Source organism: Terrapene carolina, unplaced genomic scaffold (assembly GCF_002925995.2).
Source record: "Terrapene carolina triunguis isolate 2854851 unplaced genomic scaffold, T_m_triunguis-2.0 Scaffold68, whole genome shotgun sequence".
In the NCBI taxonomy this organism is placed as follows: Eukaryota; Metazoa; Chordata; order Testudines; family Emydidae; genus Terrapene; species Terrapene triunguis.
The window spans coordinates 50932873-50948079 of record NW_020664419.1 but is presented as its reverse complement, the minus strand read 5'-3'; the positions used below and the strand labels follow the sequence as shown (position 1 = coordinate 50948079).

At 41.2% G+C, this 15207-nt stretch overlaps 1 protein-coding gene across 2 annotated transcripts in view; it reads right to left on the bottom strand.

The window, feature by feature from the left end:
* Positions 1-1519: 1519 nt before the first annotated feature.
* ANO6 (anoctamin 6) overlaps positions 1520-15207 on the bottom strand; it is a 128105-nt gene continuing 114417 nt past the window's right edge. For both annotated transcript variants that reach the window (XM_024211865.3, XM_024211866.3), the window contains exons 18-20: positions 8117-8319; positions 7594-7699; positions 1520-4204 (exon numbers count right to left, since the gene is read on the bottom strand). In XM_024211865.3, the coding sequence (XP_024067633.2) occupies positions 3998-4204; positions 7594-7699; positions 8117-8319 (516 nt within the window). In that variant the 3' untranslated portion in view covers positions 1520-3997. The remainder of the gene's footprint in view (positions 4205-7593; positions 7700-8116; positions 8320-15207) is intronic.

Here is a 15207-nt window from a genome sequence, read left to right as displayed (position 1 = left end):
TGTAACATTTCACGAACCCCCAGGGGTTCACGAACCCGTTTGGGAACCACTGCTCTAAAGCCACCAAGCGTGTTTTCTTTCCTGAGAGGAATTACAGTAACGCCCCATCCCCTTTTACCAGACATGAAATGACAATTGGAGCGTTAGGCAAAATCCAGACCTGGTGTAAATTGGTGTAAGGCCCATGGCAATCTCTGGGCCAAATTCTCTTGTGAGGTATACAGTGGAGTAAGCTATACAGCTGGAGTATGTTAGAAAATGGGTACAATTGGTAAAGCAGCGTAACTTGTGCCAATTTGGTATGCAGTGGGTATGCAAAATAAGAGTAATTCACTCGAACAATGGCAAAAAGGGAAGGAGGTAGCAGGTAAACTACTAACAGTAAAAGCAACTAACAGTGGGCTGCAAAATAACTTATTCTTGCTAATGCATATGAGCTGCTCAAAGTGTGGGCCCTAGGCTCGACTTGTCTACAACAGGATTTAAGCACATTAACACATTAGCTAACATTTAAAAATAGATCCATTTTCCTGGCATAGACATGGCCTAATATGATGCTACATCCTCTATACCCATAGCTTGTAAATTGCACTCAGCATCAGCTGAGTTTATGTCATCACAGCACCTGGCCATGTGAGAACAACAGTGTAGACTGGCATTTTTATGACTGGGTTGTCAGCCTGCTCAATACAGGGCTAGACACCACAGTGGTAAAAACGGCTAAACTAGTGCTCTACTGTTACAACCACCATGGAGCTACACTGGTATTTAAGAGCAGCTGTGTGGAAAACATAAAAAAAGGCTAGTGCAGACAAAGTTTGTGTCTGAAATGGCCAGAGAATCTTTTATCCTTCAAGCCCATCCATTCTCCTAGGCCTCTGAAGAGGGTATTGTTGGGCTAGAGAGGCATAAGAGAGTTAAGTGGCTTGAGGTTTGAATGGATGATGGGAAGAGGAAGAGTTCATGAGTGCAGTAAGATCTGTAGATTGTTTCCAATTGCACGTACATGCCTAAGTCAAATAAACACCCCAACCCTATACATAGGGGTATAGGAGTAACAAACAATAATTCACGCTGATTGTGCAGTCCCAGATAGAGGATAAACCTGGACTAGCAGGAGCCCCAAGAAGGGACCTAAAGGCTGAATTACCTGGAAGTAGGGTGCTCATTATAGGCCTGATCCTGTGGGAATAAACTGAATCCCAGATCTTAAGTTTTTATGAGAGCATAATGATTTCCCCCCTCCATATCACAGATCTGCTGTGGAAAAGGAGGAATTCCATCATCCAGAGAATTTAGAAAAGAAGCTGATAGTTCTCAATAGCAGTGGCACAACTTCATGGCAAGAACTTGAAAAAGGGCAGTAATATGGAAAATAGACAATGTTGATATTCTAATAATTTAAAAATGGTACTTGGTGGCAGCTCTATTGTTCTGCTTCTAAAAAAGGACAACGCAAATGAAGACACTGAATGCATTTTAAAATAAATTTTATTAAAATGATAAATATAACGAAATATCTTAATGTTCAGAAATTAATAGCAAATATTCTTAGCAAAAATACAAAATGTATATTCTTATGTGGCAAATCATATCAACTTCTGAAGAACCTTACAAATATTGGCATTATGTAGTTTATAAAGTTGCTCAAATAGACTATTAGAGAGACAAGGTGGGTGGATAATATCTTTTACTGAACCAACTTCTGTTGGTGAGAGAGTCAAGCTTTTGAACTTACACAGAGCTCTTTGTCAGGTCTGACTTCACTGGATTTATACCAAAGATGATTTTGGCCCACAGTGGATGATGATGTCACAGTTTGTGATTTGCAGCATCAAAAGCGAAAAACCTGTTTATATTTTCAAGGAGATTCTAATTTTCCCTTTAAAAGCCTAGTGAAATATTCTCCAAGTGACCTAGTTTCTAAAGGAGTTACAAATACTGTTGTTTTAGCCCTCCTGAATGTTTTATTCTTATGCTTCAAAAGTTCAGAGAGGCCTAGTAATCCCATCTTTAGCAGGTGTAGATAAAGTCTATGTAAACCGCACAGAATGTTAAGTATCTTTTTATTTAAGATATTCTTTATTAAGGCACCATACTTTTCACTATCTGTAATTCTGAACTGTGCTTAAAGTAAGACTCTCTCTCTCTCTCTATATATATATGATATAATGGATCAAAGGCACTCCTGGCATAATGTTATCCTGAAGGAGGAATAATTGCCAGATGTGGATTAAGACTACTATGTTCAGGAGAATAATGCTAGGTGACAGCAAAAGGAAGAGATAGTACGTGCCCTTGGGTATACAGGGATGAGGTCCAGTGGATTGAATAGGTCACTGGGGACCAGGAGCTCCTGCATGTTAATCCCAGCTCTGCCACAGATCACTGTGTGACCATAGGAAAGGCACTTAACTGCTCTGTGTCACAGTTTCCCCATCTATAAAATGGGTGGTAAGTCTTGTGAGGTTATTTACATAAGGCCAAATCACGGTCCCTTCTCAGGCTGGTCTCTCCTCCATTCCCTCCTGATTTTGTCCTTTTTCATTAGGTAAATATCCCCCCCCGCCCCCCCACACTGTACTGTAAAAGAGTCTTTAAGGTTAACATGGATTTTTTTTGCATGATGATCATAGATGCGTGTGGTACTGGGGTGGCTCGGGCTAGCTGTCCAACCTCATGGGTAGGTACTCACATGGCTAGCCTGAGCTACTCTGGCCACACTGCTCTTTTTAGTCTGCTAGCTCAAGCAGAACTAGCACGTGTCTGTCTACCCGCGCTGGAAATCACATCTCCTGGCTACTGTGTTGACACATGCTATTTTGTGATGGATTGAATTGAGGATATCACAGTAGGTCCAACCCTGCATTCCTTGCACACTGAAAACTACCACTGAAGTGAATGGAGTTTTGGTTGTGAAAGAAATACAAAAGTGAGCCCTCTGTGGATATTGATTTAATGTGTGACAAGAATTTAAACTCTCACTCCTGTTACAGGTAAGAAGCCTCCGAGAGCATACAGGTTCAAAACAGAATGGGCAAAATGAACTACTTAATGTACATCAACTGGGTAAAGACACATCACCTGATTCTCCTCTCACTCATACTGCTGTAAAAAGGCAGGGAATCGCCACTGACCGTATGCAGGTATCAATGAGAGGAGAAGCAGGCTTGCAGTGCTTCCTCTCATTGTGATTCAAGTCCATTCTTACCACGTTGATTGAAATATCTTGTTATCTGTATAATCCCTGCTGCGCATTTCTTAGCTTGTATGGCACATAGCAGGCTTATCATGGCAACAGCAATGGCTGAACATCCTCATGTTTAGTTGTCGTCATCTTTTTTCTTCTGTCTCTTTCTGATTTTGGCTTTTCCTCTTAGCTTAATTATATAGCCAGTGATTGAATTATCCAATGACAGCCACTTCATGTGATCACAACTCATTCAATGGCAGCTAGGGTGACCAGACAGCAAATGTGAAAAATCGGACAGGGGGTCGGGGGTAATAGGAGCCTATATAAGAAAAAGACCCAAAAATCGGGACTGTCCCTATAAAATTGGGACATCTGGTCACCCTAATGGCAGCTGTGTTGTTTTTAATACAAATGATTTGGTTTCTGAGGTTTTGTGCAAATCGAACAGCAGATGAAATAACCAATGGCTGAATGAAGTGGAAGGTGTTGTGCTGCATTTCAGAATGAATCTGCCCCTTCTTACGAGGCAACAGTCTAGAGAAAACCAGATGCCTTTTTTTTCTGTCTGGTTAAAACTATTAAAGACGTCATTTCGCTTTTTCCAGGTGATACTGGATCTCAAGGTTTTGTATTTTCCAGTCCTTGCCTCTATAGCCAATGATGTTCCAGACATAGGCGAGAGTTACAAGACACTATTTGCTAAAGGGAGTTAATCCCCAACTTTTGATTAGCCATTAGTAACATTTTGATTAGCCATTAGTAACCAGTACTGAGCCGGTTAAGTACTGTCTGTGTGTAAAATTCTTAGTCAAATTTAGGTCGGAAAGTGCCGTCTGCTCCTTTCCAGATTCTGTCAGCTATTTTCCCCATATTTTTTTTCATAACTTTAAGATGATTCTCATGCAGGAGTGTCTGTGTTAAGTATTTCTCTCGTTTGATCTTGCTCTTCGTCTTTTGTGATACATCCGGAATTACGTATGAAACAATAAACTTCACACAGTATATGACATGCTAGGGAAGATGAAAATCAAGAATGTCAGTCATGCAGAATAGGCTATTATTATTACTAACTAGGAGTTGAAAGCCCATGCTGTTGCACAGGTGTAATTCACAAAGTCATGCATGGTAAAAAAAAGCCAAAAATGACTGAGAACTTAAAAACTGGATGGTAACTGACCACAAATCCCATTGATGATTGAACCTGGTGATATTTTGAACAAAAAGAGCTCTCAACCATGCTTGTAGTTGTGTCCATTGCTGTACACTGACTCAACAAATATTCTAGGCTTCAGAGAGATGTTTGGGGTGATTGTGTGTGCTGGTTGTGTTGTTGTGTGGGTGCTTGTGTTGATTTGTGTATGAGTTTTGTTTTGGGAGAGTTGTGTGGATCTGTGCGGGAAGCAAGTGAAGGGCATGTGCTGTGGTGAGGGGCTGTGTATATTTGGGGTTATTGTGTATGCTGTCTGTGTTGCTGTCTGGGTAGTTGATTCGTGTCTAGGGGGAGTGTGCTGGGAGAGTGGTGTTGATTTGTGCGGGTGCTGAATAAGCGTGTGTGCTGTGATGTGACAATTGGGCCAAGTAATCCACCATCTGTGCAGTCTCCCTCATACAACCAATGAAATTATTGCACGCAAATAAGGGCAGAGTAAGGGTGCTGGATGGTTGAGTTATCTCTGCTATCGCAATGGTCGAGGCCTCTTGGCATGGCATAGATACATGCCTTACTGTATTGTACATTGCACAGGTATAATTTGTAAAGTCAAAATGGCAGAGAACTTAAAAACTGGATGGTAACAGACCACAAAACCAGTGATGATTCAACCTGATAATATTCTGAACATAAAGAGCCCCCAAAGCATGCTTATAGCTGCTTCTGTCACTTCATGCTGATTGTACAGACATAATAGGCTTCAGAATGACACACAAAGTGACTTTCTTGCAATCTTATTATATAGATGAAATGTTACATTAAGGTACATTTGTGTTTTATATCACAGTAGCTAAATGTCCAAATGAATACAGAAGTCTGGAAAGGAGCAATGGACTGGGAAAAATTAGTGGTCTGAAAACAACACAGAGCCAGGAACTCCTAATTTGTAATCCTGGCTCTGACAGTGCCTTCTCCTGTAGCCTTGGGAAACTTGTTACCTGATGACTTCCTTTCTGGGACTGACCTCTCCCCCCTTTTCCTCCCCATCTGACACATCTGGCTTGAGTCTCTCTCTTCTTGTAACTATTTGAGCTGGTGCAGACTTGTCCAGATGACTCCAGGACTTGGTCATATCTCCTCTGACCTCCTACCTGGACACTGACCCAACAGCCATTGAAGTCAGTAGGAGTCTTTCTATTGACTTCAGTGGGCCTTGGATCAGGCCCTTGATGAATTTTATACAGAAACATTTACTAGTGTGCTCCTCCTACAATCCCAAATGCCTCCACAAAAGCCTCCACCTTTTCCCAGATGACTTCCACCATGCAGTACTTCCAAAGCTGTATGGAAATACAAATTTCTTACTAGTAGATTAAATAGAATTTTTGTAACAGCAGTACTTTATTCCACTCTATATACGGCCACCCAATAGACTTAGCTGGGTTATACTAGGAGGCAGGTCAGTCCCAGAAAGGAAATCATCATGTAATACGTTTTCCATTCTGTATCCTGCCCTCTCCCTGAGACATTTGGGATGTGATGGGCATTAAGGAAAATTAAAAGGGTGGGAGAGAGAAGCAGAAAATAATGTTAACTCTTCCCTAAACTTAATATTAGACTATTTTGAAGCAACTGCTTGGAATATCTTCCTTTTGAAGGATGCTTCTGCAGAGGAATAAAGGCCAAACCTGTATTGTTTTACTGAAGAGCTGATGGATGACTAGGTGGCAGCTTTACAGATCTTCTGTGATAGGCAATGCCCTTTTTGCCCAGGATGGTACCATGGGGTGTGCTGAATGAACCGTGATCCCTTATTATTTGCATTGTGGCAGTACCTGGGAGTATCAACATGCAAGGCACGGTACATGCATAACAAAAGAACAGTCCCTTGCCTGGAAGTATTTACAATATAAGGATATGATGAGACAATGAGTGGATACAACAGACTGGGCGCTGGTGTGCACAGAACAATGGAGGGGACAATTATGATAAGTGTAAGTAAGAAGTGGTCATTACACACCAGCCACTTAGCAGTGGGCAAGTGTTTTGGCAGAGACACTGGTGAAAGGGCAGAAGGAGCGTGGCCAAATCCCAGAGCTGGAAGGACCAGTCTGCATTGCCTCCAATATTTGTACGAAGGGAGGCACAGCCCAACTCTCTGGCACTGCGGGAGAGGTCACAGTCCAGAAGTCATTCAACCTCTCTGACTCAGAACCCCCATTTTAAAAATTGAGATAATAATACTTCCTTATCTGCTATATCAGACATGATGTGGATTAATGTCTGCCTGTAAACTGCTTGGTAGATTAAACATATTCTATAAATTACTATTACTACTAATGTCTGCTCTGCTAATGCTTTTAGCTCCTTACCCATCAGATTTGCAGCTCATGATTTTATTGCAAGTCTCATGATATTAAAAATCTTTCTTAATCACTGGACTCCAGTAGCTGAGGATTTATGTTAGAATCTTTGCTTTTCCTCTTTTTTTAAAAAAGAATAAGTTTCTAGCTCCCATGATTACGAAGAAAAGCTTGAAAATGCAAAACCTAAATGCTCAAAACCCAGACGGAAAATAAAAAGAACCTAACAGTTAGCTTCACATTTGAGAACCATGCAGCTTCTCTGTTGCTCCTTTCCCAGCTAGAATTACAGATGCCCATATCTACAGCATAATGCTACAGAGCAGCTCTTTTGCCCCCAGTACACGTTTAGCTCTGGATTTGGGCATTTTGCTACACTCCATGTAATGGTGGAAAATGTGGCTATATTGATTTTTACCCAACAGGGATCATTAAAAGAGTAATATTTAACACTGATTATTTTTATACAGGTAATTCTCTCTGTATGTGGACGTGCACGTGCATACACACACACACACACACACACACACACAAATGCACACATATAAGATGATTTAACAGCTATCTCCATACATTTATTAGAGCAACATTTTTTTCCAGTTCTTTTTGATATACAAAATTTCTCTGACAGTATTTTAAATTCCCAAACTAAGAAGCTGCTAAATGCATAGGGTCAGATCCTCCACTAGTGTAAATTGGCATAGCTTCATTGATTTTAAATTAAGATATGCTGAGCTAAGGATCTGGCCCATAATATTCAACATTGTTCACAAAACAAAATGAATAACTTTGAGTGAAGAACATAATTAATTGCAAACTGAAGGTTCTTTTTTATTGAGGGGAAGCCTAAAATTATATTTAAAAAAATCAAGACCTAATGTACTGACCTCCATGACAATGATGAAAGACAACTTGGCTGCAATCACATGCCAGTAATATATGTTGTGTTCATACTGATGTTGGTGCCCAGGAGGGTATCGGAAGTCACGATATCTAAAGACAGTTTAGAAAAGCCAAGAAATAATTTCAGCAATCTCTGCAGTAATGCACTATGGCCAGAGGATGGAGCAAAATATGTCACATTTAACACAGCCTAGAGTCATAAGCTGTATAGAACTAAAATGAATGGTAAATTTTACATTTACAGAATAAGCTGAACTTAATGAAATACATTTTTTCTCCACTATACCAAAAATATGTTTAAATCACCTTTATATTATTTTGAATAATGTATTATTAATTATTGGGGGAAATACAATGAATCAAAGATTTAGAAAACTCCATGTTGTTTTATTTTACCTTCTGACTGTTCTTGAGGTTAGCGAAGTCTTAATATTACTGAAGAGATTTTTATAAACAAAATGAGGATATTTTCCTTTCCAACGACGAGCATAATTATTTGACACTTGCCTGCATGTTGTTTGGTTGCCAAGCCCAGGAAGTGGAACTGGTTTGCTTTCATTTTTGAAGTCCAATATATCGAAGACAGAAAGCGTATTGTTGATATACCCCTTCATGGTGTAACTGCTGTGACTCCCATAGGGAGGGACTGAAAAGGACCAGTAATAAACCAAACGAGGAATCATGTCAGATGTAAAAGCAATTATCATTGCCTGTATTTTAGAAGAGGAAGACAAAAAGGGAGCAGTATTTAACTGGCAGCCTTAATATATACATAGCTTTTCCGTGCACTTTAGATTTCAACAAATATGCATTACTGCACTAAAAATCAGAAAGTTTGCACTTTTCCATTCAGTGGTTCTCTCTGCAAATAGATGTGCAGTCATTCAGTGGCATAAAACAATCTCTCTGGAATGCACATTCTGTATAGTTTCTAAATTACACCTTTTGTGCGGGACATCTTCAAAAAGTTGTGCAATTAATGTTTTTTTCTTACGGCCAATCTCACCAAATTAAACATATACTATTGTATATTCCACTTCAGTCCACATGTTTCCTATCGAGACCTGCTCACCACATATTTTAAACAACTACTGCCTGATGAATTTCAAGTAAAATGACACACTAAGAAGCCTACCATTACAAATAAATTAAATTTCACAAGGAACATTTTAAAGATAATTCAAACTTAAAAAGCTACAGATCATTCACCTATAACCTCCAAAACATTCCTTAGGGGTCATACCCAGCCCAAATTCACTTCTGCAGCTGCTGGCTCAGAGATTCCAGTTGTCAGCAGATGTGGAAACTGCTCCTGATGCCAAGACAGTATTTCCCCTCTTGCTAGCAGCTGCTTAATACCAGTTCACATATTACATGGCCTCTTATTGTCATCCTGTTCCAAAGAGTATCCATACCCCACTCAGAGTGAGTGCCATAAACTGTATGTGGGAATCAGGCCTGTGGTTTTTTGCGGGGTGGTTAAAACAGTGACTCACAAAGACCTCCTGTTCTGGAAGAGTCAGAGTTTCCACAGCCAGAAGGGACCATTGTGATCATCTAGTCTGACCTCCTGTACAACACAGGCCCTGAACATCTTCAAAATAATACCTAGAGCAGATCTTTTAGAAAAACACCCAATCTTGATTTAAAAACTGTCAGTGATGGAGAATCCACCACGACTCTTGGTGAATTGTTCAGTGGTTAATTACCCTCACTGTCAAAAACTTATGCCTTATTTCTAGTCTGAATTTGTCTAGCTTTAACTTCCATCTATTGGATCATGTTATACCTTTCTCTGCCAGATTGAAGAGCCCATTATTAAATATGTGTTCCCAACATGGAGACTTATAGATTGTGATCAAGTCACCCTTGACCTTTTCTTTGTTAAATAGATTGAGCTCCTTGAGTCTAATCATTCTAATGGCTCCTCTCTGAACCCTCTCCAATTTATCAACATCCTTCTTGTGTTGTGGACACCAGAACTGGACACAGTATTCCAGCAGCAGTTGCACCAGTTCCAAACACAGAGATAAAATAATCTCTCTTCTCCTACTTGAGATTCCCCTGTTTATGCATCCCCAGATTGCATGAGCTCTTTTGGCCACAGCGTCACATTGGGAACTCACGTTCAGCTGATTATCCATCACGACCACCAAACCATTAGATAGGTTCATCCTGGCTAGTCAAATGTTCTCCTTGTCTGCCTGATATTCAAAGAGCTGCACTATGAAGAAGGATCTTCATTGTTAAACTCTGCAATTGAGGGACTAGGCACAGGCCCAGTTTAACAACTGGGCACAATAGGCTTATGCACAGCACTCCCAGTTCTGGCTGACATCTTGTGCTCCAGAATCTAAAAGCCAAAAAAGTCTCTTGTCCTTATGGCAGCGAATAAAACCTTGTCAATGTGAATAGAGTAGCTGATGCATTGATGGGGAAAGAGGGGAGACCAAAATCCAGAGTGGGAAATAAATAGAGAGGAAGAGAGAGTGAATGAATGAAAGCCATAGAAAAGGGGGTGGGATTGAGAGAGAGAGCAAAATTAGATATAGGGACAGAGGAAAGATTTAACAAAATCGATAAAGGGAGTGAGGAAAAATGGGCAGAAAAGAGAAGAAGGAACAGTGATTACAGAAAGTGGAAAATGGAAGGGGAGAGAAGGCAATAAAGCAATGGAAAGAATAAGGGAAAATGTATAACTTCAAAGTTGGTAAAACTGTATTCTATTTACATTCATGATAGCCTTTGTGATTAGGGGTGACTTTCAGGGTGAACTTATATTTAATATACATAGTTCCTCACCTTTGGGGGAGGAGTGACAAATATTCTTTGCCTAGGAGCAACCTTTGTACCTAAGGGAAGTCTTGATCTGAGGACATTTGCGAGGGATACAAAACTCTGTGTATGTGTGTGTGTTTGTGTGTGTGTGTGGGTAGATGGAAGACTGTGGAGATCTCTCTCATATGTTGGGTTATACGTCACTCACCAAGTAGACCCACTGTAAAGAACTTAATGAGCAAGGTGGCAGGATCGAAAGTTAGACCCTGGTTCCAACTGGACAAAACTCCCATTGACTTCTATGGTACCAGGATTTGGCTCTAAAAACCTGATTTCAACTTTTAGTGTGTTTTGATACTTCGAAGTTTAGCTGAGAAAACTCTCATCCATTTGGCTGACAAAAGGGAAAATGGAGGTAGCCTATGGGTAAAGAATCTTGTTTTTAAGTTTTTGAGGATAAATAACTACTTATGAAGGATTTTTGAAACATATTCTAGTATAAATTAAATGTAGAGTATGTCCTTTTTAAAACCATTTTCAAGAAACTCTATGAAATGCTACATTGTTTAAATTTACACTAAGATTAGTTGTTTTTAGCATACAAATTCTCTCCAAAGGGTAATGTTAGAACAAAAATGCATGATATTAACAAGTTTTCTAATTGTGGGGAGGGGTGTTTCCCCTCCTGCAGAATGATCTCCAGATGTGTTGCAAACTGCTACAAGGACAGAAACATGAAAGCTAATTCTACTGTGTCGTTTAAAAGGAAACACCCCACCCCCCCGAACTGTGGGCTGCTTTTTAGAGTATCACGCTGGAAAAGTACAAACCAATAGTGTTCTCCATTTCCCAAGCTACACTGAACACAGTTTTCCATTTATACCATAACAAATTAAAATCAGTCTTCAAATCAACAACAGATGCCCTGGCATGGTACAACAGCAGCTCTGCTGCTTGAACTGCAAGTCCCAAGACTGATAGTTTTACACAAAAGTTTCTTGTAGCCTTGCAGGTGCTGCAAAGATAATATATGCAGTGGAAGAATATATGGTGCCTTAGGCTGTAATAGCTAATCAGCAATAGCAAAACCAACAGTTGAGTGGAGAAGAGGAGATATAGATTCTGTAGATTCAGGTTAATCAATCAGGTGGGAGGTACAGATGGTGAGGGAAAGTTCACATGTGTATATGTAGAAGCCCGTACCTCAAACAACAAAAGAAAACAAAAAACAAAACAACACCAACAAAAAGCTCCTTCTAATATTTGGGATACAGCACCATATCCTGGTTCTTAGCAAACTTCCATCCAAAATGAATCTTGAGTCCCTTGTACTATTGGAGACCCAGTGCAGCCCCAGCTAGAAAACCTGAAGGATCTTCTTCTGGAGGCTGGCCAGGGATCCCAGGTGCAGGACCAGGGAGTTGAACTGGTGCTAGAGCATGGACAGGACCACCTGGTTGAGCACCTTCACCCTCTCTTGAAGAGAAAGGCACCAGAGTAGCCTCTGCAACTGGTCAGCCACCCTGGCCTTGAGATCGACCGAATTCTCCAGCAGGGAGGGATCGGTGGCAGAAAGATAGATGCTCAAATAGAGCAGCGGATCTGTGCCCCACCGGATGGCCCATAGCGCAGATGGGAGGAAGGTCACTTGCCACCTGTCCCTGACCACTAGGCCAGAGCTCTTGACCCAAGAGTAGGCTGCCAAATAGATGGCTTGGCAAGCCTCCACTTGCACTAGGTCTCCCACATCCTGGAGGAGCAGGTTGTTGGCATACGCTGACCTCACCACCCACAAGTCCAGTTCTCAAAGCACCAACCCCATCATCCTTTTACGGAGAAGATAGAGGAAGGGCTCAATAGCCATAGTATAGAGCTGGCTGGACAGCAGGCAGCCCTGATGCACCCCTTGACTGAAAACGATGGATTCAGTCAAGTCCCGTTCGAGCTTGACCAGGCACTCCGCAGAGATGTACGGCACCTGGAGAAAGCCCATGAAGTGGGGCCTGAAGCCAAATGCCCACAGAGCGCCCATGAAATACCCATGATCCATCCTGTCAAACGCCTTCTCCGGGTCCAGGGACAGGAGGGTGAGTGACAGACCATCCCGGCACATGAGATGGAGTAGGTCTTGGACCAGATAGGGTTGTCGAAGATGATCTGGCCTGGGATGGTGTAGATCTGGTCAGGGTGGTGCATGTCTATCAGCATGGACCCCAGCTGCAGCGAGATGGCTTTTGCTATGACCCTGGAGTCCATGCTGAGGAACAAGACTGGGCGCCAGTGCCTAAGATTGCAGAGATTCCCCTTCTGAGGCAGCAGAGTGAGCATGGCCCACTTGCTCGACAGCAGGAGCACCCTGCTCCCTAAGGACTTGGCCCAAATGGAGGTGAGGACATCCCAGAACACGCAGTAGAACTGCACGGTCAGCCCATCGATGCCCGGAGATTTGTTGGTTGGCATCAGACAGAAGGCTTCCGAGAACTCAGACAGAGTGAGAGACTGCTCTAGACAGACCTGGACGCCTGTGCTGACTGTAGGGAGTCCGTCCCACAGGGTCCTGCGGGCTTCAGCATCGGTTGGCTCTTGAGTCCCTTGTGTTTCTTAAAACAACTGAGACTGGGAAAATTGCAGACGAGCCACTCACTGTGACCCTGCAGCCCTTATGTACTAATAATCTCACTGAAGTGAAAGGGAAATGTGTTGGTACTCAAGGACTATGGGACTGATTCCTAATTAGAGGGAGTAAAGCTGCATGTTAAATATACCTGTCTCATGGTGATTACAAGTATTATACATTTAAGAGCTGTTGCTTGCCTTTTGAGAGAGTGTTTACAGCTAGTCTGAGGTAGCAGGATTTGTCTTATGGGAAAATGGCAGACAAGTAAGTAATCAATTGTGGGGGAGAATGCATCTTCAATAATCTAGAACTCCTTGCACTGGAGAATGTGAGATAGCCCCCTCTTCTGAGTTGTGGAGGGAAAAGAGAGAGAGACAGACCAAAATTAGTTCTTTGGGTCAGTCTTCTATAGAACCTAAAAATAGAACACTCTAACAACTTTCTGGGCACTAAAAGGAATCCAAACATATTAAGATATCTAAATGCATAGTTAAATCACCAAAACAATCTTAACAATCTACAGGCTGCCTCTGACCTGTAGAGACAGCATACAATAACCATAAGGATTATGATGAAGACATTTTAGTGTTTGTGCTTCAAATCAACAACAGATGCCCTGGCATGGTACAACAGCAGCTCTGCTGCTTGAACTGCAAGTCCCAAGACTGATAGTTTTACACAAAAGTTTCTTGTAGCCTTGCAGGTGCTGCAAAGATAATATATGCAGTGGAAGAATATATGGTGCCTTAGGCTGTAATAGCTAATCAGCAATAGCAAAACCAACAGTTGAGTGGAGAAGAGGAGATATAGATTCTGTAGATTCAGGTTAATCAATCAGGTGGGAGGTACAGATGGTGAGGGAAAGTTCACATGTGTATATGTAGAAGCCCGTACCTCAAACAACAAAAGAAAACAAAAAACAAAACAACAAGTATTATACATTTAAGAGCTGTTGCTTGCCTTTTGAGAGAGTGTTTATATCTACAGGCTGCCTCTGACCTGTAGAGACAGCATACAATAACCATAAGGATTATGATGAAGACATTTTAGTGTTTGTGCTCCCAGAGTAGTTTAAACTAATTTTTAAAAATGCATTAGACTTTTTTTTCTTTCATGATGTCTTTAAGGGCAGAGTTAAGGTTGTTTGGACGTCCCAACTGTGTGATAATATGTTTGGATTTCTTTTTGGTGCATAACTGCATCAGGGTTATATGTGTTTTATTATTAGGTTTGTAGCAGAGTGACCCAAAGGAAGTTACTAATATGTACTCAGAACCTTAACTGTAGCTTAAAGAGCTATTTTTGTCTGGGAATTTTCCTGTTTTTTTAATTTATTATTAAAAACGTTGTACATGAACACTAAACAAGAAAGCCAAAAAACAAACAAACCCGGTGCCATGAAATATTTCTAATGATATGAAGATATGTACTATCAACTTTGAATCATTTGTATGTTAACTTTTAGCACCAGATTCACCAATAAATTCTAGCTGCTTTACACCACTCTGGAGCAGCACAAATCAGCCAGACATTACTGGACATTTAAGCTGGATTTACAGTTGCTTTGTATCACCAGAGTAGCACAAAGCAACTTGAATGTTTCTCTCTCTCTCTTGTCTTCCACATTCGCTTGTGAACCCCCCTTGCTCTAAATTGTCTTGTTGCCTGCACTCCCCTCTACAATACTTTATGCATCTGCATACACACGCACAGGAGTAATAGTAATTTTTTGTTGTTTGTCATAACTGAAAAAATGAATCTGTCAGCAGAGGCTTACACAAAACCTTCTCCTTCAGAGAAACTCGCCACGAATTGCCCTCTTTCCAAATGGCTGCCACATCTGATTGTTCACTCAATAGTAGAGAAGCCAAGCTGCCCTCTGGGCAGATGATAGCACCATATGAAGTCAGAAGTGGCTATCTTTGCTAAGGACAGCCTGAGGCCTCAGTCCTATTGAGAATAATGGAAGATGGTGGCCATTTTGAGAAGGACATTAACTGAGAACACTCTTGGCTCAGTCCTGCTGAGGGGGGAAAGGCAGCCATTTTGAAAGAGGGCAGTTGGTGGAAATTTCTGAAGGATAAGATTATATGTTAGCTTCTGCTGGAGAACAAACTGTTGTTTGTTCTCCAGCAGAAAAAGACCATTACCTTTTTTCCAACATAGCCTATGCGTAAGATTTCAGTATGATTTAACTATATGG